Genomic DNA, 21509 nt, shown 5'->3' on the forward strand with positions numbered 1-21509 from the left:
TCTGCTGCTGTGTGTTCACCCTACAGTCATTCATGATAGGTCCCTAATCTGCTGCCCTGCCCGCCTCACTGCTGGTGCCCTCCTGGTTAGCTCCCAGGACAATCAGTGAAAAGAGAAAGAGATGGGTGTGGGCAGCCGGCAGCAGCCTGCCCCCAGTCTCTCCCAGTGGCTGGCAGGTCTGGCCTTTCCATTTTCCATTTCCAGGAAAGTCCACAACCCTTTTCAAAACAGTACCCCTGCCTACCACAGTTTACAGTCTCTTGTGACAGTGACAGAATGGTGGCCTCACTTTATAAACTGAAGGAACCTCGAAATTAACTGGCCCAAGGTCACACAGCTAGTGAATGGAGGGCTCAAACCCAGGCTCCTGGCGAGCTAGTGTTTTTCTCCAAGGCTGTCCTTGCCTCCCAGCGTCTGGTCTGGGGACAGGGTCCCTGAGCAGGGGAGAGGACCCGGGCAACCGGGCACACAGGCCGGCAGGGAGGGGCCTGGAGGGGCTGGAGGGGTGCGGGTGGCCGGCCGGGGCGGTCTGGGGCGGGGCGGAGGCGGCGGGCGGCGGCGAGGCCCGCCACAGTCATCTGGTAAGCCCCGGGGCGGGAGGCGCGCCGCCAGCCCGGGACACAGCCCTGCCGCGGGGCGCGGGGGCGGGCGACATCCAGCGGGCCAAGCCGTGCGGCGGGCACTGATCCCGCCGTGCCGGCTCCGGTACCTGCCGAGCTCGGAGAGAGCGCGCCATCGCTCTGGGCTGGCGCCGGGACTTGCACCACGCGGGAGGTGGCCGGGGGCTCCGGGCTCAGCGCCCCTTCCCTGGGTGAGTGGCAGCGGGGGGCGCACAGCGAGCCGGGAGCGCCAACTTCTCCGGCAACTTGGAGGTTGGGCTCCGGCGCCGAGCGGGCAAGGACGGTGGAGGCAGACGCGGGACGCAGGGAGAGTCTAGCCGGCACAGGGATTGGGGCGGGGGGTGCGCGCGAGGGGGTGGGGGGCGGTGCTCCAGGGAACTGCGACCCTCCGGAGCCCGACCTGTGGTTTGAACTAGGGCGAGCGGAGAGGAGGCAAAGGAAGAGAAACTGGGGAGATAGACTGGCCGCGGACGCGATGGAAGGACGTAGGCGAAGAGCGCAAGGCGTTCGTCCCCAGGGTCTCCGAGGCCTCCCCTTCGCCGGTGCGGCGGCCCCCGGGTAGGGTCAGTACCGGACACCGGAGTCTGGGTTGCTGGCTCCAACTGTTGCGGGCGGAAGCCTCCCGGGCGAGGAACCGGGCAGGGGCCGGACGGACCTACGGCACTGGCCCAGCTGCACCAGAGTGCCAGAGAGGGCGCGAAGCCCAGAGAGCGGAGGGGAGCTGTGGCGGCTCCTGGAGTCTGTCCCTGACTCCTCATGTCTGTTGGGCACCTGCTGCGCGCATCTGCCTTCCATCCGACCCCTGCTTCGGCCTGAGTGCCCCAGGCTCTCCCCTTGCTGCACTCCTTTTCCCTACCTTTCAGCTCACCCTCTGACCTCAGAGAATCAATGTGGGTTTCTGGAGTGGCAGGATATTCCCAAAAACTGATCCCTCACCCTGGTTTCCCCAGGCTCAGAGGGCGCCAAAAGGAGGTGGGCGGAAAAGGCCTGCCCTGGTGTCCTGGGCCCTGGCCGCACCAGTTGGCTGCTGTGGTCTCCTGGGGCTTGGACCAGGAACCCCGACGGCAGGGAGGAGAAGCCTCCTGCTGCGGAAAGCGGTTTGTGCTTGGCCTAGGCAGGCAAGGGGAGCGCTGCCGAAGGAGAAGGCGCCCAGCAACCCTTCGAAGGTCCTGCGGGGTGAGGGGTGGGTGTTCCCTTAGGTCTGATGCTGACCCCAATTGTCCACCCCATTTCCCAGCCCTCCCTTCCCAATGGGGCATCTGGTACAGTCCCCTAACCCTTAGATGATGGCCCAGGCTCCGCCCCATCAGCAGCTCCCAAGTCATAAGAAAGTCCAGGGGGAAAACAATCCAGTATGTGGAGAAGGTGCCATTCCACTGGCTCTGTTTTGGAACCGATCCAGTTCCTGGCTCTGAGCTAGTTTCTAAACTTGGAAGAATAAGAACGTGAAAGGCACAGGTAGGTAGGGAACTGGACGCCTGGGGGTTCGCTTCGAAGGGTCACCTGGACTGGGTCCTGGTCCACAGCCCCTTCTGCCAGGCTAACTCCGTCATCACCCACAAGGGCTTGAGACAGTGGGCCTAGGACCGGGGCTGGAGTTAGGGTTGGGGGAAGGCGCAAGCGGTTAGTGGCCAGGAGGGGGACGGAGGAGGGGGGCGCCGAGTATCCGAGTGCCTGGTGCCCAATTTGGCCGCCAGGAGGCGTGGCGAGGGTCCCCGCGCCCAGAGTCACCGCCACTGCCGCCGCATCGCGAGTGTCCTTGAGCCGCGGGTGACGGCGACTCTCGGTGCTCGCGCCCCCTCCTCCTGCAGGGGCAGCCTGATGCCACGTTCCCTATGAATTATTTATCGCCGGCCTAAAAATACCCCGAACTTCACAGCCCCAGAGTAAGATTCCTGCGAGGGGAGGGGGCGAAGCGCCCCCGGGGCGAGCTGGATCAGCCGGGAGGGAGCAGTTAGTCTTGGAGGAACCAGAACTCTGTGTCCCTATCAGTGTGGACAAGGTAGAGGGGCTGTCTGTCTCCAGGCGCCAGGGTTCAGGTTTAGCTGGGCAAAATCGAGGGAGGGAAACCTGTCCACAGAAGAGGGTCCTTTCAGAGTATGGGCAATGTGTCCCTCACTGTGAGGAATCAACACCTTGGGTGGGTGAGACCTGCTCTTGGGACCAGAGCTTCTGGACCTTGGAGATGGGGAACCATCAGTGTCCCCAGTTGTGTGCGTGGGTGTGAGTGTGGGTGTGTGTATATGTATGGTTGTGTGTTTACATATCAGGCCTTGTTAGAGAGCCCGCATGTGATTGGGGGTTGGGGACAACAGAAAAGGGCTCTGAGCAAGTGTGGGTGGCTGAGGGTCCAGCAGGACTGACTTCTGTGGTTCTCTCCCCTGCACTTGCCATTCAGGTGTCCAGCAAACACTATTTTAAAGACCCTTTGGGAAAGGAGTGTCATTAGACACAAAGATCTAATAATGGAGGGGCCCCTGAGGAGGGCCAGCTCGGAGCTCCTGACCCTGTAGGGAAAAGACGGTGGGTCCAAGCTCTTGTCTCTTCCCTAGGGGTCTGGAATTGATGCTCAAGAGAAGCCTGTGTAGCTGGGAACTTAGGTTGGTGTCCTAGTTTGTTCTTCACTGCTGTGACAGAACACTCTGACCACTACCAACCTGGGGAGGAAAGGGTTTATTTTATCTTATATCTCCCCGGTCACAGTTCATCAGGGAGCCCAAGGTAGGAACTCAGGGCAGGAACCTGGAGGCAGGAGCTGGAGCACAGGCCATGGAGGAACGCTGCTTACCGGCTTGCTCCCCTGGCCCCTGCTCAGCCTGCTTTCTTATGCAACACAGGCCCACCTGCCCAGGGGTGGCACCACCCACAGTGGGCTGGGCTCCCACATCACTCATCAAGAAGATGCCCTCAGATATGGTCATAGGCCAGTCCAATAGAGGCAATTCCCCAACTGAGGCTCCCTCAACCCAGGTGTGTCAAATTGACACTAAAGTTATCCAGCACAGTTGGGCTCTGAAAGATAATAGGATTTTGTCAGGAAGAGGATGCTCTGACCCTAGAAACAGCAGGACCCAGGGTCTGGAGATAAGGACAGTGTGCCACCAACCTGGCAGAGTTGGGTATCCATGAAGGGAAGGTTGGGATTACGGTATGGGGTGAGCAGATTTTATTCGTGGGCACTAGGGAACAGCTGTTCTGCTTGACAACTGGCACAAGAGCCAGAGGAAAGTTTCAGTTAGTGCAACAGTTGGGTGGCAGGAAGAAGATGAAGAGGAGAGGATAAGGGCCAGGGACAGAGCATGAGCTGCATGCCACCTTGGTGAGCAGACTGTCACATTGCTTTGAGAACTCACGAATATGCCTAATGCTGGCCTATCCTTCATAACCTGCCTCGACAACCCCTCCTCTCCACCCCTAATCCAGGGGGATACTTTCATGATGGAGGGAAGCTGCAGAGGAACATCTCCCCTTGGCAGCTGAGAGAGGGCCTAGGTCCTTCACCCAGACTCACGGTGTCTGGAGGAAATAACACAGGAGCCACATGTGTGGTTTTAAATTTTCTAGTACCAGGCTGGAGGAATTTCGTGGCTGTTAAAGGCTAAAACTAACAACCAAAATGTTAAAATTGCTAGCACCAAGGTTAATAAAAGGGAAAAGAGTCAAATGTAGTGGCACATGACTTTAATTCAAGCACTGGGCAGGCAAAAGCAGGTGGATCTGTGAGTTCAAGTTCAGCCTGGTCTACATAGTGAGACTCTGCCTCAAAAAAAAAAAAAAAAAAACTACAATAAATGAAATGAAAAAGAAACAGGTGAAATTAATTTAATAGTATATTTTGTTTAATTGAGTAGCTCTAAAATGTTATTTCAACATGCAGTCAATATAAGAATATTACTGAGAGGAGCTAGGTAGATGGTTCAGTGGATAAAGTGCTTGCCTTGACTTAGGACCCCATCCCAGACTGAGCTGTGCCTCCAAGATGCCATTTGTACCTTGTACTAAGAAATCACACACAGGGAGATTTCAAAGGTAACAACTTGTCTACAGTACTCCTTTCTCTGCTCCCCATCCTCTCCACTTGTGCTGAACTTCTATAACCTGGCACTTTAGCTTAAAGCCCTGACTCCTTAAATTGCATCTCTCTTGTCATTGATAACACGGTAAGCTGTTATCAGCTCCTTATACCATTCTGTGAATGAGTGCCAGATCCTTAGCTGAAAGGTCTTACTGGGAGAGGCTAGAAGCTTGAGGGGAGTAGGGATGCCAGGGTGTGATGGAAAGAGGAATTAAGTTTAGGAAAAGAGGTTAAAGGTGCTCATAACAGCCTGCTGGTTCTGTAACTTTGATTCTGAGTTCCTGGAGGACAGGGACTACGTCTCACTTGTGTCAACATCTCACCATCCAGCACCTCATTCATAGAAGGCGCTCAGCACATAAGTACGCCAAGTTGTATCTTCTTAACTAAAGAGTCCCATTTGTGGTCCCCCTCGGAACTAAACTTTCAACAACCAGGGAGAAGAGAAGGTTTTGTGTACCCTCCCCAGGGATGGCTGCCTATCCCTTCCCGCTGTTTCCTTAGAGAGAACTGGAGAGCCAGGGAAGCCCCTGTGGGGTGTTATGTGAGAAATTAGAGTTGGAACAAAAGGAAGAGAACGATTTAGTAGCACACAGATCTGTAAGAAAGCCTGAACTCTGGCCCTGGAGGCAGGTTGCTTTTTAGGTGCCCAGGCAGGAGTGTTGGCAATTGTTTGGGTTTGGTCATGTATCTGTACCCAGCCTGATCCCCCTTCAGTTCTCCTCTGGCTAGAAATTTTGTTAGAGTGTGACAAAGATGGAGAAGGTGGCTAAGCTTAGGCCATGAGCTGCATCAGTTGGCACCCAGAAGTCATTACTGTCGCCTGCTTCACTCTTGGCCTTGATCCAGATGCATCTGTGTAGCAGATACATTCTGGCCCTTGGGTTAGGTGCCAAAAAGATTCCACACACTGGCAATGGGATGGGAAACAGCAAGCATACGTCAGACATGTCAGGGTCTCAGGTGTCCTGAACCTGTCCTGCCCACCCTGCCTTGGAGGGCTGCTCCTAACTGAGTCCACCAAGGGGAGGGTGGCAATGGCAGCAGTGTTCAGGAGGAGGGGAGCTGCCAGGCAGAGCCACAAAGTGGAGGGTCCTGGTGCTGGCTCCATGGCAAGGAGGATATTCTGAGCAGTAGTATTTGTTCCAATGAGGGATAGATACAAGATTCAGTTTCGGCTATAGAGGGGACTGGGGCATGGCGGTGATATAGAGCTACCCTTCCTTCACTTGGTGGAGGGGCTGTGGCCTACAGAATAAAAATTGCTAATAACAGTAAATAGGTTTTTTGTTGTTGTTGTTGTTGTTTTGTCTTTTTGAGACAGGGTCTCCCTGTAGCCCCAGCTGGCCTGGAACTCACTATGTAGACCAGGCTGGCCTTGAACTCAAGATATCCACCTGCTTCTGCCTCCCCTGTTCTGGGATGGGACTAAAGGCGTGTGCCACCACACCTGGCTTCTGTTATCTCATTTATGTGGTTCAGTGAGGCTATGTGAATTCTCAAAGATCACATATCTAGGGCTGGAGAGATGGCTCAGGGGTTGCAGAGGACCCTAGTTCAATGCCCAGCACCCATGTTGGGTGGCACAAAACTGCTTGTAACTCTAACTCTAGGGGATCTGATACTCCATTCTGGACTCCATAGGCACCTGCATTCATAGGTACACACACACACACATCATATCATGAAAAAAAAATAAGGGGCTAGAGAGATGGCTCAGAGCACTGGTTGTTTTTGCAGAGAACCCAGTTCAGTTCCTAGCACCTGTACGGCAGCTAACAACTATCCATAACTCCAGTTCCAGGGAATCCAACACCCTCTTCTGACCTTCACAGGTATTCACATATATGGTGCACTTACATACATGCAGGCAAAACACCCATACACATAAAATACAATAAAAATAAATCACACAGCCAGTAAATGGCAGACCTGATTTGAACTCAGGCCTGTCTACCTCAACTGCATGCATTTGAACAACAGATTAGCATTTCAGAGTCCTAGTTAGGGCAGAACCCAGGTGAGGGTTTGGGGAGCAGTGGCCTTTCTAGCTAAAGGTGATGTTCACAGATCAGGATGATGAGTCCTGTCCAGGCTTCTGTTCTCTCCAGCTCCTGCTTTTCCAGGGAACCCTGGTGATGCTCAGCTAACCTCTGTCTCTTTCTCTTTGTCTGTCCGTGCTTATCTGTCTCTGCCTCTCCTGTGGAGGGAGGTTTTCTCTTCTCTGCCCTCTGGATGTATGTGTGTGTGCGTGTCCTCTGACCCTTACCTCCTGTCTGTCTGTCTCTCTCCATGTCTCCCATGGTCTCTCTGCAGGACCCTCCAGTGGACATGGGTGGGGCCCTGGGGCCTGCCCTGCTGCTCACCTCACTCCTCAGTGCCTGGGCAGGGCTGGGCCCAGGGCAGAGCGAGCAGGCAGTGACAGTGGCAGTGGTGTTTGGCAGCTCTGGGCCACTGCAGGCCCAGGCCCGCACTCATCTTACCCCTCAGAACTTCCTGGACCTGCCCCTGGAGATCCAGCCACTCACCGTTGGGGTCAACAACACCAACCCCAGCAGCCTCCTCACCCAAATCTGCGGGGTTCTGGGTGCTGCCCGTGTCCACGGCATCGTCTTTGAGGACAACGTGGACACCGAGGCGGTGGCTCAACTCCTGGACTTCGTCTCCTCCCAGACTCACGTGCCCGTCCTCAGCATCAGCGGGGGCTCTGCTGTGGTCCTCACCCCCAAGGTGCCTGCTCAAACTCTTGCCCCTTCTTCCCTTGGGCCCAGAGATGGGCCGGGGCTGGGAACCAGGGCTGAGTTTGAACTAGGAAGTAGTTTATGTCGTGGGAAGCTGGGACTGGCCAGGAGGTGGGGCTGAAGATGTGTGATATCTGAGAAGGGGAGGATGCTCTGGGAAGGATGTTGCTTGGTTCCAGAAGTTCAGTGTTCTGGGATACTGTTGCATTCGTGTCTGGATGAGGTGGGCAGATGACCTTCAACCTGTAATGGTCAGGCCCACCAGCTTACTCCTCTGCTTCTCCAGTCCTTACTGGTCAGACTCTGGGGCAGAGAGCTTGCTAGAAACTAGATTTGATGTCTTGCCCTCTAGGCAGTTGGCATTCACCGGTACAGGACCATTAGCACTCCAGAACCATGTGGAGAAGGCAAACACGGTCCTGCCCTTGCAATAGTTTTGGTCTCTAGAGGAGAGAATTCCCCAAACAGATTCTTATGGAGGTCTAAGACAGGGATAAGTATTTTGAAGAAAAGATAGTATGGAGATGTTACAGACCTACCCTTCCTTCATCTGGCAGAGGGGCTGTGGCCTATAGGGTAAAATTTTCTAATGGGCCATGTGTGGTTCAACGAGGCTATGTGAATTCTCAAAGATCACTGGATAGGGATTCATCAGGTACGATCTTTCAAGAAGTGTCTACAATGAAACCAGGGGCTCAGGGAGACTTGAGAGCAGTCTGGGGAGCTAGTGGTAGGGGCCGGTGGTGTACTTCAGAGCTTCTGAGGAGCAGAGAGAAGCCTGGAGAAGGAGGTGGGAAGCATTTGGCTTTACTCTAAGTAAGCCAGCAGCCAAGGAAAGTAACAGGGGAGAAGACTGATTGAATACGTATAGAAGAGTATAAAGAATCTCAGCTGCCCTCCATCCATCTTGGCCCACCTGCCCCAACCCATGTTCATCCTTTCTATTTCCCCCTCTGCTGTGGTCAACTGTAGCTCAAAAGCCCCAAATCTTATTATTCCACATATAAATATTTCAGTATGTATCTCTAGCAGAGGAAAGCTTTTAAAAAAAACAACAACAACAACACATTATCACATCTAAAATAAGTAATAAAAATTCCTCAACCTCTTCAAATATCCAGCCAGTGCCCACATCTCCCCACCATCTCATAAATGCCATAAGTGTTTATGTCTGTTTTCTTGGATCAGGAGTCAAAGGAAGATCCCATGAAGACTCCAATCCCCGCCCCCCTCCCCAAGATAGAGTCTCAGTCTATTGACCAGGCTGGTCTGGAACTTGCTTTGTAGACCAGGATGGTCTTGAATTTGTGGCTGATCCTCTGGCTTCTGCCTCCCAAATGCTGGGTTAAAGGCATGTGATGCCACACCTGGCTTCTTTGGTTCTCTTAAATTGCAATGAAGAAACTGGCTTGTTTGACCTGTAGTTTTCCTTTTTTCAAAAAGATTGGAGGGTTGGAGATTTAGCTTAGAGCCCTCCTCGCCACAGCCCTGGATTCAGTCCTTGGCTCAGGGGTGGTGGAGGTGTGGGGGAGACATAGGGAGACAAAATAACAACAAAACAAAACAAGGCAACTAACATACAACCTTTGGGACTGGAGAGCTGGCTCAGTGGTTAAGAGCTCTGGCTGCTCTTGCAGAGGAACTGGGTTTGGTTCTCAGCACCCACATGGCAGCCAACAACTGTAAAACTCTGGTTCCCGGGAATCCAACGTCCTCTTCTGACCTCTATGGGCACTGCACTACATGAGTGCAATTACATACATGCAGGCAAAACTTACTCGTACACATTTTTTAAAAATCCAAAATATTTTTTTAAAGATTGGGATGTGATAGTGAGGAGACTTCTTGGAGGGACTACAGCAGTCGGTCGCAGGAAGACCACGCCTTAGGAGGAAACCGTTAGCCCAAGCTGGCAGTGCCTGCGGGCTTTGTTGGGGGACTGCAGAGGTGGTGCTGAGGCTTTCTGCTTCCAGGGCTCTGGGCAGGATGGTCTTTCCTGTTATCTTTGGGCCAGGCATCAGCTCTCAGGACATTGGTTCTTAGCACTCACCGTGCTAGCAAAAAGTATTGTTGCCTAGGCTGCCACTCTAAGACTCAGATTCAGTTATTTGGGCAGAGCTTCTAAACAAAAACCAGAAGAGTTTATTCACGTGCAGATCCCACGTGTCACCCCGAGATTCCTGTGGATGCCTTTGGTGTGTGGAGCGCAGCTTGGGCGTCTGCGTTTGTATCAAGCGCCCAGATGGCACCGGTGCTTCTGGTCTGTGATCCAGCAGGGTCAGGTGGGGGTTGGGCATGCGTAGTTTGCAAAATTCTCAATAGGTTAGCAGGGCAGGGGTGCCCGGAGACTGAAACCCCTTCAAGCTAGCGCACCGAGGAGCAGGAACCGGAGCCGGGAAGAGGGGGAACCGGGCGGGACTCAGCTCGCCCCGCCCGGCTCAGGCCACTCCCCGGCCCCGCCCCCAGGAGCCGGGCTCCGCCTTCCTGCAGCTGGGCGTGTCTCTGGAGCAGCAGCTGCAGGTGCTGTTCAAGGTGCTGGAGGAGTACGACTGGAGCGCGTTCGCAGTCATCACCAGCCTGCACCCGGGCCACGCGCTCTTTCTCGAGGGCGTGCGCGCCGTCGCGGACGCCAGCTACTTGAGTTGGAGGCTGCTGGACGTCCTCACGCTGGAGCTGGGCCCAGGCGGCCCCCGAGCGCGCACTCAGCGCCTCCTGCGCCAGGTCGACGCGCCCGTGCTGGTGGCCTACTGCTCACGCGACGAGGCGGAGGTGCTCTTCGCTGAGGCAGCACAGGCCGGCTTGGTAGGGCCCGGCCACGTGTGGCTGGTACCCAATCTGGCGCTGGGCAGCACCGACGCGCCCCCAGCCGTCTTCCCCGTGGGCCTCATCAGCGTGGTCACCGAGAGCTGGCGCCTCAGCCTGCGCCAGAAGGTCCGCGACGGTGTGGCCATCCTCGCATTAGGGGCCCACAGTTACCGGCGCCAGCATGGTACCCTGCCAGCTCCGGCTGGGGACTGCCGTAGCCATCCCGGGCCTGTCAGCCCTGCCCGGGAGGCCTTCTACAGGTGGGCACCTGTCCAGGAATGGGAGGGGGCACTCCAGGGGACCTGGGTGGCAGTGAGCTTGGACTCCCTGGTCGCATCTCCACTAGCTGGCACTAGTATGTACCTGGGGCCAAGTTCCTTCATGTCTCTGGATCTTAGTGTCCTTATCTGGTGGGTCTCCTGGTGTGGAAAGGATCATGAGGTCAATACGGGAAGACATTTAAAAATAAGCGCACAAATGCCCCTGGGATGGTGGTAATGAGGGGTCCCAGGCACAGCCACATGCAAGGGTATGGGGACACTCTGGTATCTCTCACCCTCAACTCCCCAGGCACCTACTGAATGTCACCTGGGAGGGCCGAGACTTCTCCTTCAGCCCTGGTGGGTACCTGGTCCAGCCCACCATGGTTGTGATCTCCCTCAACCGGCACCGCCTCTGGGAGATGGTGAGAAGGGGGTGAGCCCAGGGGCCCTTGGTTTCTTACTATTTTCCCACAGCTAAGCAGAGTCCCTTTATCTAATTCCCCATCTTTCAGGTCTCGGCTGAAACTCCCTCCACTAGGAAGCCTTTGGGGTTTAGGTGCCCCTCCTCTGGGCTCCCATAAAGCCCTGGTTTTCTTGCACTAGGAAACAATCAAGCACTTCTATTGCTGTCACTGGAGGAGTGACTGATGTCTGTGCTGGCGGGGCTGGACATGCAAACAAGTAGAATATGGGGAGACTAGAGTTTGAGAAGAGATGTGTGCAAAACAGCACAGGAGCTGGATACAACAGTAATCCCAATACTCAGGAGGCAGAGGCAGGAGGATTGCTTCAAATTCCAGCCAAGCCTGATCTATATAGCAAGTTCCAGGCCACCAGAGCTATATATCGAGAACATGTCTTACTCCCTACAAACAAAACAAAACACCAAACAGCACCAGCATAAAGAGGAGGAACAAGACAGTTCTGTTTTCAAAGAAGGAAACTAGAAAAGGCATCACTGATGGGATGTTTGAGTTGGACTACAGAGGACTGTCTAGGAGCCCACCAGAAAGTGGGACTAACTTGGTATAGACAGAAAGCTCTTCTGGCTTTTTATTAATTTTGTATTTTATGAATGTTTTGTCTGCATGTATGTAAGTGTACCATATGCATGCAGTGCCCATGGAGATCAGAAGGGGGTGTTGGAGCCCCTGGAACTGGAGTTAGGGATGCTTATTAGATGACAGACCTGTGGGTGTTGGGAACTTAACCCAGGTCCTCTGCAAGAGCAGCCAGTGCTCTTAACTATTGAGCCATCTCTCCCTAGAAGGTTGTTCTTAAGTGGTGTGGCAGGTAGGTTTAGGGGTATGAAGAAGTAGGATAGAGTGATGGGAAAACATGGAACTTGAGTCTTGGATGGAGACTTTATGCTGAGGTCATGGGGAAAGAGTGAGACAGGGTTAGCCTGGGCTTTAGGTGCCAGCAGCAATGTGGAGGCAGCCTTGGAGATTTCAGGGCCCAGAGCTCAGAGGAGGCTTTGGGAAGCCTGCCCTTGTGTTCATGTTCAGCCCTTCACAGGGATTTCCCATTCTCCAAATGCCCTTGCCCTGAGTCCCCCTAATCTGTCTGCCTCAGGTGTCCTTAGGGTTCTTGGCCCTGACAGGTGGTCCCCAAAAATCCTATCTAGAGGTTGGGGGGTGGTGGAACAGGAGTCTCCAGCTGAGGTTGGTTGTCCTCTGCAGGTGGGGCGCTGGGATCATGGTGTCCTCTATATGAAGTATCCAGTATGGCCTCGCTACAGCACCTCTTTGCAGCCTGTGGTGGACAGCCGGCACCTGACAGTGGCCACACTGGAAGAGCGGCCCTTTGTCATCGTGGAGCGCCCTGACCCTGGCACAGGTGGCTGTGTACCCAACACTGTGCCCTGTCGCAGGCAAAGCAACCACACCTTCAGGTCCGGGATGGGCTGTGCCCTGCCACGATGTGTGTGTGTGTGTGTGCGTGTGTGTGCGTGCGTGTGTGTGTGTGTGTGTGTGTGTGTGTGTGATGTCTGGGTTTAGGGTGAGGTCTGCATGCCAAGCTGGGAGGGGCTGCCGGGGTCAAGGGCCACACTATGGGCTCTCATTTGTGGTGGTGGCTGCAGCAGCGGGGATGTAGCTCCCTACACCAAGCTTTGCTGTAAGGGCTTCTGCATCGACATCCTCAAGAAGTTGGCTAAGGTGGTCAAGTTTTCCTATGACCTGTACCTGGTGACCAATGGGAAGCACGGCAAAAGGGTGCGCGGCGTGTGGAATGGCATGATCGGGGAGGTAGGTTCACACCAGATCCTTGGGAGACCACCCTGCCTACTCTCACATCTCATGCATCTCTCAAGCCCTATGGTGAGGGGGACCTGGTTATCATCAATGAGCTCTGCTACTGAGAATTGAGCTTTGAGGACCCAGGGAGAGTAGCTAGCTAAACTGTTGGGTACTGGATGCACTTTCTCAGTGGGGACTAGGGAGGATACTGAAGTCCTTGGGAGACTTCCTCAATTCCCTCTGGGCCCCCAGGTGTACTATAAGCGGGCAGACATGGCCATCGGCTCCCTCACCATCAATGAGGAGCGCTCTGAGATCGTGGACTTCTCTGTGCCTTTTGTGGAGACGGGCATCAGTGTGATGGTGGCTCGAAGCAATGGCACTGTCTCCCCTTCGGCCTTTCTGGGTAAGGCTTGAGCAGGCAGTGATGGCTCTGGGCAGAAGTGCCCAGGGGTGGGTGAGGGGGAATGGCAGGAGGTGGGGAGTTTGGGGTGGGTCCTCGGGGCCAAGCATATTAGCCTTGAGTCTTTGAGGGAAACAAGTGAGACAGAAAAGAAAGGAGTGATGCCAATGTGGGGCCTGAGCCAGGGTCAGGGAAGAAGAGTCAGGCAGGCAGTTGGAGCCATTAGGAGGGGTGGGAAGTCATGCTGGTAGGCTGGCTACAGGCTGTGCTTTGTTGGACTATGGACCAAGGGTGAAGCACCCTCAAGAGTATGGAAGAGATGCTAAAGGAGTTCTTACTCCACTGGGAGCTCTACAATTTGAGGATCAGCTCATTGTGCTGGGCCCCAGCCAGGAACTGGGTTACAGTGGACAGCCAAGGTCCTTCTGTTTTCAGAGTGCCCAGTTGGGAGGTCAGGTGGGGCTTGCGGCATGAAGTGGCACAGAGAGACGTGAGGACAGGAGAGGTGGTGGGGAGGAACTGAGAGCTGGCTTAGCAGGAGTGAGACCCCCACTCTGTCCCTTCCTGGTGGCCTTAAGCAAAGTAGAGCTTCTCTGAGTAGAATCTCCAGTCACAGGGAGACTCCAATTCTTAGGATGGTCTTCCCAGCCAAGGGGCATGTGCTCTAGGCAGCAGTGGTTTCTTTTGTTTTTATTTTTATTTTATATGTATGAATGTATTGCCTATATGTGTGTAAATGCACTCATGTTGTGCAATGCCCGAAGAGGTCATAAAGGTGTTGGATCCCCTGGAACTTGAGTTACAGACTGTTGTTAGTTGCCACGTGGGTGTTGGGATTCAAACCTGGGTCTTCTGAAGCAAGAACAGCCAGTGGTCTTAACCACTGAGCAATCTCTCCAGCCGCTGCAGTGGTTTCTTAACCCAGGAGACAGAGAACTCTGGAGGGTCTTCCCACTTCTGAGGCTTCAGGTTTCCTGTCAGTTCAACAGAAGAAGGAGTAAAACCTGATTTTAGAGCCTCATATTCCAGGCAGAAAGACCAGACTCCCTAACAATGGCCCCTGCTGGACTGTGAGTGCTATGAAGAGTCCTTAGAGTGAGGTGATGTGTGGTCCCAGGGCAGAGGGAATGAAGAGGCCTCATATACTGTAGATGGTCCTTCCTTAGGCTCTTTGGGGGACTCTGCTGCTCTGAGGATCGGGGAGCCTTGGCTCCCTCCTTTGCATGTCTCCAGTTGTTGCCACCTGGAGCTGCTGGGGTGGCATGGGACTGAGGTCTCTGAGCCACTTGCCTTGGTCCCCAGAGCCCTACAGCCCTGCCGTGTGGGTGATGATGTTTGTCATGTGCCTCACGGTGGTTGCCATTACCGTCTTCATGTTCGAGTACTTCAGCCCTGTCAGCTACAACCAGAACCTCACCAAGGGCAAGAGTAAGCTCTTACCAGGGTCTGGGTGGAAGGCCAGGGTGGTGTGGCTAGTGATGGGGTCCCCACTAGGCTATGAGCCATTTCACAATGAAGAGCCCTGGTGCCCACCTTCTCGTTCCCAGAGTCTGGTGGCCCATCCTTCACCATTGGCAAGTCTGTGTGGCTGCTATGGGCGCTGGTCTTCAATAACTCTGTTCCTATCGAGAACCCTCGGGGTACCACTAGCAAGATCATGGTCCTAGTATGGGCCTTCTTTGCTGTCATCTTCCTCGCCAGCTACACAGCCAACCTGGCAGCCTTCATGATCCAGGAGCAGTACATCGACACTGTGTCGGGCCTTAGTGACAAGAAGGTTCCTGGGCCACAGCCAGGTGGAGGGCGGGGGCATACCAAGGGTGGGGGCAGATGTTGGATGGGCAGCACAGGACAGTCAGAGTCTGGGTAATTTGAACTGAGGCTGGAGTTGGGAGATGCTGGAAGCCTGGGGGGATAGGGCTGTGGTTGCTCAGGTCCACAGACCAAGTGGCCTTGGGTAAGTCTGTCTCAGGCCAAGTCTCCATTTGTAAAACTCAGTAGTGGTCTGTCTAAGGATGCTGTGCTCTGACTGTACAGGTTTAGATGGGGTGGGGCTCTGGGGCTGGGGGCTGGGGCTAGACGAAGAGGGTCAGAGTAGCTGTTCTCTGCTTGTAGTTTCAGCGGCCTCAAGATCAGTACCCACCCTTCCGCTTCGGCACAGTGCCCAATGGCAGCACAGAGCGGAACATTCGCAGCAACTACCGTGAGATGCACACCCATATGGTTAAGTTCAACCAGCGCTCGGTGGAGGATGCACTCACCAGCCTGAAGATGGGGTGGGTCCCCAACCCTGCACCCTCCCCTGCTTCTGGTCCCATGTCTCTCCAGGGACCATATTTAGGTGTCCCTTCCTTAGAAATCCAAGGTGGGGACAGTGGAGGTGGGATGTTCTGTGGGGTTCCTGGGGAGAGGTGAGGAAGTCTTGAGGTAGAGTGGAGCTTGTAGTGAGCATAGGTATCCAACACATGACCTAGAAATGCAGCGAGGTGTTGGCCCGAGTTTGGCCTTCACCTGAGGTGGTGATTACAAACTTCTCTGGGTCTGAGGGGCACAAGGAGCTGGGAAGAAGGGCTATGTATCCTCTATGGCAGAGAGTCCCCTAGCTTATCTGAGGAGGGAGAGAGGAGTCCTTGTAAGGGTACCTCCAACGGTGCTTGGCAGGTTTGTGTGCTTAGATCCTTGACAGGCCCTAGGTTTGGTGCCTCCCTCTCACCTGTATGGGTCCTTGGCCCTGAGGGCTCAGCCTGTCCCTAGGAAATTGGATGCCTTTATCTATGATGCTGCTGTCCTCAACTACATGGCCGGCAAGGATGAGGGCTGCAAGCTGGTCACCATTGGATCTGGCAAAGTCTTTGCCACCACGGGCTATGGCATTGCCATGCAGAAGGACTCCCACTGGAAAAGGGCCATAGACTTGGCGCTCCTGCAGTTCCTGGGGGACGGTGGGTACTATCACTTCTGGGGTCCAGGGTAAGCGCCAGGGTCTGAGGTCATCAGCATCTCCACCACCGTTTCTTTTCTTTCTTTCTTTCTTTTTTTTTTTTCCTTTTTGGTCTTTTTGAGACAGGGCCTCCCTGTAGCCCCAGCTGGCCTGGAACTCACTTTGTAGACCAGGCTGGCCTTGAGCTCAGAGATCCGCCTGCCTCTGCCTCCCAAGTGCTGGGACTACAGGCGTGTGCCACCATTCCCAGCTACACCACCGTTTCTATGTGCTCAGGGCCTATGGGTAGGAAGAGGCCTCTGAGGGTGAGGTTGGGACAGTTGAGGGGCCAGTATTAGGAACAACCAATGGAGACCTGGGGAAGTGATGGCTTGCAAGAGGGAGCAAGTGGAAGATTTGCCAAAGAGCAGGGAAGGCAGGAAGGCCTTCAAGCTGCCTGGTGGGGATTCCGGGTGGCTGAGCTCCCCTACCCTCCAAGAATCCTCTCATGGTCTTTCCTAGAGGAGTACTTCTTTTCTGTTATCTTGAGATGACATAAGGTAGTGCCAAAGACCTGCCTAGCCCAGAGCCAAGCTAGCCTTGGCATCAGGACTCATTTGAGTATTCAGCCCAACCTGCCCCAAACTCAGAGAGAGCTTTGAGTTTAGAGGAGTTTCATCTTTAGTAGATAAAATGTTCTTGGAGCTGGGTGTGGGGATGCACACCTATAATCCTAGTACTTGGGGTGTGTGTGGTGGGGGGTGGCTAAGGCAGGAGAACCATGAGTTTGAGGCCAGCCTGGATTACATATTAAGATCCTGAATCAAAATAAAGCAAAAATGCCCATCCCTAGATAACCTTGAAACCACAACACTGTCTGATTTCTCACCAGCACCTCCTAAGAATGAGCAAACAAGAGTGCTTGTAGTCTCCTAGGGGCCCAGCTCCCGGCTTGGCAAGTCAGGGGCCAACAAGTGTATGATGGTGAATGAATAAATGAATGCTAAAATTAACCGAGTCAACAACCTGGCTCCTCTGCCACCAGCATTTGGGAGGTGGAGACAGGAGGATCAGTAGTCTCAGGTCATCCCTCAGCTACATAGTGAGTTCAAGGTCAGCCTGGGCTACATGAGACCCTGTCTCAAAACCAAGCCAAACCAAGCCTTTACTGGCATATAGGGCCCTTTTCTGGGAGTGGGCAGCATTGATTCTCCTGCTAGCCTCCCTCTGAGTTTTTCTTCTTGCTCATTGGCTTCCCCTGTCTGTCCTACCTCTGCTGGGCTGGTCCCCACTGGGAAGCAAGGTAGACCCCTCCTCTATCCAGGCTCAGGGGTGACTATTGGTAGGGGTTTGTTGGAGCTGGGAGGGCATCCTGAGTCTGGTGTGTACCCTCTGCCAGGAGAGACGCAGAAACTGGAGACAGTGTGGCTCTCAGGAATCTGCCAGAACGAGAAGAATGAGGTGATGAGCAGCAAGCTGGACATCGACAACATGGCTGGAGTCTTCTACATGCTGCTGGTGGCCATGGGGCTGGCCCTGCTGGTCTTTGCCTGGGAGCACCTGGTCTACTGGAAACTTCGCCACTCGGTGCCCAACACGTCCCAGCTGGACTTCCTGCTGGCCTTCAGCAGGGTAGGCCCCGGCCTCTCCCCAAACAGGCTCCACCCAGCTTTTTGGGCAGCAACTCAGATGAGTCAGAGCTGGTCCTGGACCCATTTACAGATTTAAAAACTGAGTTCTTGAGAAAAGGTGTGGCTCCCCAGCATGGTGGTTTTGAGTCCTCACTGCCATTTGTTAGCAAGCACCCTTAGGAGGACGGATCAACCTCCAGAGGCTCAGCTAGCTCTTCCATTTGCAAAACAGCATGGCGCCTGACACACAGGGGGCACTTAAGCAGTTGCTTCTGAGCCTCTTATGGGCTCAGAGGGCTGCTTCTTGGGATAGAGCCGGGAACTGGTGCCTGGTCCCAAAGAAGAGGGCTCTGCTCACGGCCTGTCGCCCCTCTATTGTCTAGGGCATCTACAGCTGCTTCAACGGGGTGCAGACCCTGGCCAGCCCAGCGCGGCCTCCCAGCCCCGACCTCACAGCCAGCTCAGCCCAGGCCAGCGTGCTGAAGATGTTACAGGCGGCGCGAGACATGGTGACCACAGCGGGCGTGAGCAGCTCCCTGGACCGCGCCACGCGTACCATCGAGAACTGGGGCAGCAGCCGCCGTGCACCTGCTCCCGCCTGCTCTGTACCCGCCCGAGAACCGAGTCCCGGCGGCTGGGGGCCGCCTGGTGGGAGCCGCCCCGCCCTGGTGCACAGGGCCACGCAGTCCCTAGGCCGTCCGGTGACCTGCAGGCCACCTCTGCCCGACGTCTCCCGAGGGTCCGGCCGGCACTCTGGCGACGAGAGGTGGCCAGGACCTGTTGGGTACCCGGGGCGGCACCTCTCGACCTCCGAACGGCGCGCGCTCCCAGAGCGCCCCCTGTCTTCCGCGTACTGCCACTACAGTTCCTTCCCCAGAGCCGAGAGGTCCGGGCGCCCCTTTCTTCCACTCTTTCCCGAGCCCCCCGAGCCCGACGACCTGCCGCTGCTCGGGCCCGAGCAGCTGGCCCGGCGGGAGGCTCTGCTGCGCGCCGCCTGGATCCGGGGCCCGCGCCCTCGCCACGCTTCCCTGCCCAGCTCGGTGGCAGAAGCCTTCGCTCGACCCAGCCCCCTGCCTGCCAGGTGCACCGGCCACTCCTGCGCCTGTCCTCAGGGTCCACCATCCTGCAAACGGTGGGCGCAGGCGCAGTCGATGCGGCTGCCCACCTACCGGGAGGCTTGCGGGGAAGGCATACCGCCAGGAGTGCCCACCTGGCATCCCAGACAGCACGTCTGCCTGCACACCCGCACCCACCTCCCGTTCTGTTGGGGAGCTGTCTGTCGTCACCCCCCACCCTGTGCCAGCCACAGTCCCTGGTTCATTGGAGCCTGGGAGCCTCTGGCACACCGAGGCAGGACCCTGGGGCTCAGCACAGGCTACAGGGACAGTGGAGTGCTGGAAGAGGTCAGCAGGGGAGTCTGTGGGACACAAGGCATCCCAGGACCCTGCACTTGGAGGCGGATCTCCAGTCTGGAGTCAGAAGTGTGAGGTGCCAGCTTACGCTGGTTTCTGCTTGGTTGGATTCTTTGGCTGACATTGCCAGGGTCTGGGGCGGAGCAGGCAGGCTTGGGCTTCCCTGGTTGCAACGATGAAATCTTGGCCATGGGACCCCCATGCAGACGATGTCTTCGGTGGTCAGCTCTGACCTCAGCAGGCTCAGGTCCTGGTGTGGGCTGGGATCTTGTTTATCACATATATTCCTCCAGTCACAAGGAGCAGAAAGGGTGGAACTCCTGAGGGCGGACCTGCCTTGGTGTTAGCCAGTTAGTTCCTGGTTGTGGTTGCTGTGGCCTTGGAGTTGGGGACACAGAAACTAGAGCTGGAGACTGGGGTGGAGCCATCTCATCTTCTGCTCCCACAGGCTGGAGTTTCTTCTCATTGGGAGCATTGGGACATTAAACCTTTACAACCCACTAGTCCTGGCTGCCTCATTCTGCATCTCAGAGGGGGCAAAGTTGTACAGCATGTGGATACCTGGAGCATCATGGGAATTGTAGGTTCATGCATCTACCTGCAGCAGCTCCCTTTGGAAAAGCCTTAGCTTCAGGAGTGTCCAAGAGGAAAGAAGGGGCAGGTGAAGCTGAGGGAGGAGCTCCAGGCAGAAGTCACTTGGTATTCAGGGCCAGTTCCACCTGCCCAGGTGCTGGATGTGACAAATGTACTCAGCATGGGGGCTCTGGTGGTGAATTGAATTCATCCCTTAGTCTCCTTGAAAGGAGGAACTCCTACCAGGAACAGTGGCTGTCCCTGATCTGCCAGGAGATCCCCCTGGGAGTCTGACAGTGTCATGGTACAGAGGCTGCAGGTCTGTTGTGGGGAGCCTTGCTACGCTTGCCTGCGGCCTGGCTGCACGGACTCTAGAAGCCTGCATAGGTGTCATCCCAGGTAAGCATAGGTCTGCTTCACTGGTGCCAAGACTTTTCAGGTGGGACAATCTACCTATCCATCCAGCTCTCCATTCTCCCTCTGGGTTTCTCACTTGACCATCTCTGGATCGTCACATATCATTAGTTGTGGGGCCACCTGAAAAGATGGCTCTTGCTTGTGGTCTTCAGTGTTTTTACACCTGCAATTACATCTATCCCTAACAATGACTGTGGAGAGAGCAAGCATTCTTTCTTCCATCCATGCAAAACATGAAGACATCAAGGATTGGGTCAGACCCTTCTTAGGTGCTAAGGATGTAAAGCTGAGATTTGGCTATTCTGTACAGGTCAGGTGGAGGCTGGCAGATATCAATTCTTGTGACAAGGAGGGTGTGTGTGTGTGTGCTGTATCCTATGACCCCTGGGGTCAGCCCAGTGCTCTCTGCTATGGTTCCCTGCTGGTACCTGTCTATTACCTACCTCATGTTCACTTTCTCTACCTTATGGTTGTTCATGGGCTGGAGCCAGGCTCAGGATTGGGGCTCAGCAACAGGCGGGGAGTGAGTCTAGGTGAGTGCTGATGCCAGTGCTCTGGAAGGAAGCTTGACCTTGAACTCAGCTATGACAGCAACAGGGTTAACTAATAGCCACTGGTTCCTGGACTTGACTTCCTGCCCTCCCATCCTCCCACTCAGGGTCTGTGTGCAGCTGTGGGAGAAGGCTGCAGCAGGTAAGGCTGGGAGAGGGTGTGAGGTCTGGGCTGCTCTGCTTGCTGCCCAAGATCACTGGTAGCCAAGAACTGGAAAGATAATTAAGAGCCAAACGTGGAGCTGAGCCTGCTGCTGGCTCTGAAGAAGGGCTGCTCCTGCTGGCTGCTGGCCCAGGTGCCAGCAGCTGGGTTCTTCTCTAGGAATGCATGGAGGGGGTAAGACCTAGGGGCATAGGAGGTAAGGACAGCCTTCCCAGTTTCTTGTTCATGGTGGCAGTGCTCCTGGCCCTCTTGTACCTCTGAGAGATGTAAGGTTATGGATGTGAAAGGATCCAACACGAGGCAACTCCCACCCCCATGCTAATTTTCCTTTTGATGCAATGTGGGAAGAGCGAGGCCCTGCCACTGGTCTCACACTGGGGCATGCTGCAGTCTGACCCAGTTCCTTCCTGCAGCTGCCCTAGCTGCTTCTTTCATTTGTCTTTAGTCAAAAGCTCATATCCACACCAGCATTTTCCAGGGAGCCAGGTGAAGGGCTGGGGATGGTGCTTACAAAGGGTGGCATGGGGCGTGATACCCACAGCCACGACTCTGAGGGCAGGAAGTCAAGTCCAGGAACTGGTGGCCATTAGTTAACCCTGTTGCTGTCATAGCTGAGTTCAAGGTCAAGCTTCCTTCCAGAGCACTGGCAGCAGCACTCACCTAGACTCACTCTGAGTCCCACCATGTGACACGGG

At 55.1% G+C, this 21509-nt stretch overlaps 1 protein-coding gene across 3 annotated transcripts; it reads left to right on the top strand.

Moving 5' to 3' along the window:
• The first annotated feature begins 653 nt into the window (after positions 1 to 653).
• Grin2c (glutamate ionotropic receptor NMDA type subunit 2C) lies at positions 654 to 19613 on the top strand. 3 transcript variants are annotated; one of them, XM_017797720.1, is made up of 14 exons: positions 735 to 811; positions 1037 to 2078; positions 7012 to 7425; positions 9903 to 10501; positions 10812 to 10926; positions 12187 to 12398; positions 12588 to 12753; positions 12997 to 13150; positions 14450 to 14575; positions 14695 to 14924; positions 15263 to 15423; positions 15902 to 16089; positions 17467 to 17699; positions 18082 to 19613. In XM_017797720.1, the coding sequence occupies exons 3-14, from the start codon at positions 7027 to 7029 to the stop codon at positions 19183 to 19185; spliced, it is 3687 nt and encodes a 1228-aa protein (XP_017653209.1). In that variant the 5' UTR covers positions 735 to 811; positions 1037 to 2078; positions 7012 to 7026; the 3' UTR covers positions 19186 to 19613. The 3 variants fall into 3 exon arrangements, with proteins under 3 accessions (XP_008829675.1, XP_017653209.1, XP_017653208.1); XM_008831453.2 differs by lacking the exon at positions 1037 to 2078 and having other exon boundaries at positions 654 to 811; XM_017797719.2 differs by lacking the exons at positions 735 to 811; positions 1037 to 2078 and having other exon boundaries at positions 6944 to 7425.
• Positions 19614 to 21509: the final 1896 nt, after the last annotated feature.

This window comes from Nannospalax galili, unplaced genomic scaffold, assembly GCF_000622305.1.
Source record: "Nannospalax galili isolate Female #2095 unplaced genomic scaffold, S.galili_v1.0 scaffold634, whole genome shotgun sequence".
Taxonomy (NCBI): Eukaryota; Metazoa; Chordata; class Mammalia; order Rodentia; family Spalacidae; genus Nannospalax; species Nannospalax galili.

Excerpts from the sequence above, each read along its gene's own strand:
- Grin2c (XM_017797719.2), top strand. The coding sequence starts at position 6,988 with ATGTCTCCCATGGTCTCTCTGCAGGACCCTCCAGTGGACATGGGTGGG. Across the intron at positions 14,925-15,262 it reads CGGGCCTTAGTGACAAGAAG|TTTCAGCGGCCTCAAGATCA; the intron begins GTTCCTGGGCCA and ends CTCTGCTTGTAG. Across the intron at positions 17,700-18,081 it reads TCCTGCTGGCCTTCAGCAGG|GGCATCTACAGCTGCTTCAA; the intron begins GTAGGCCCCGGC and ends TCTATTGTCTAG.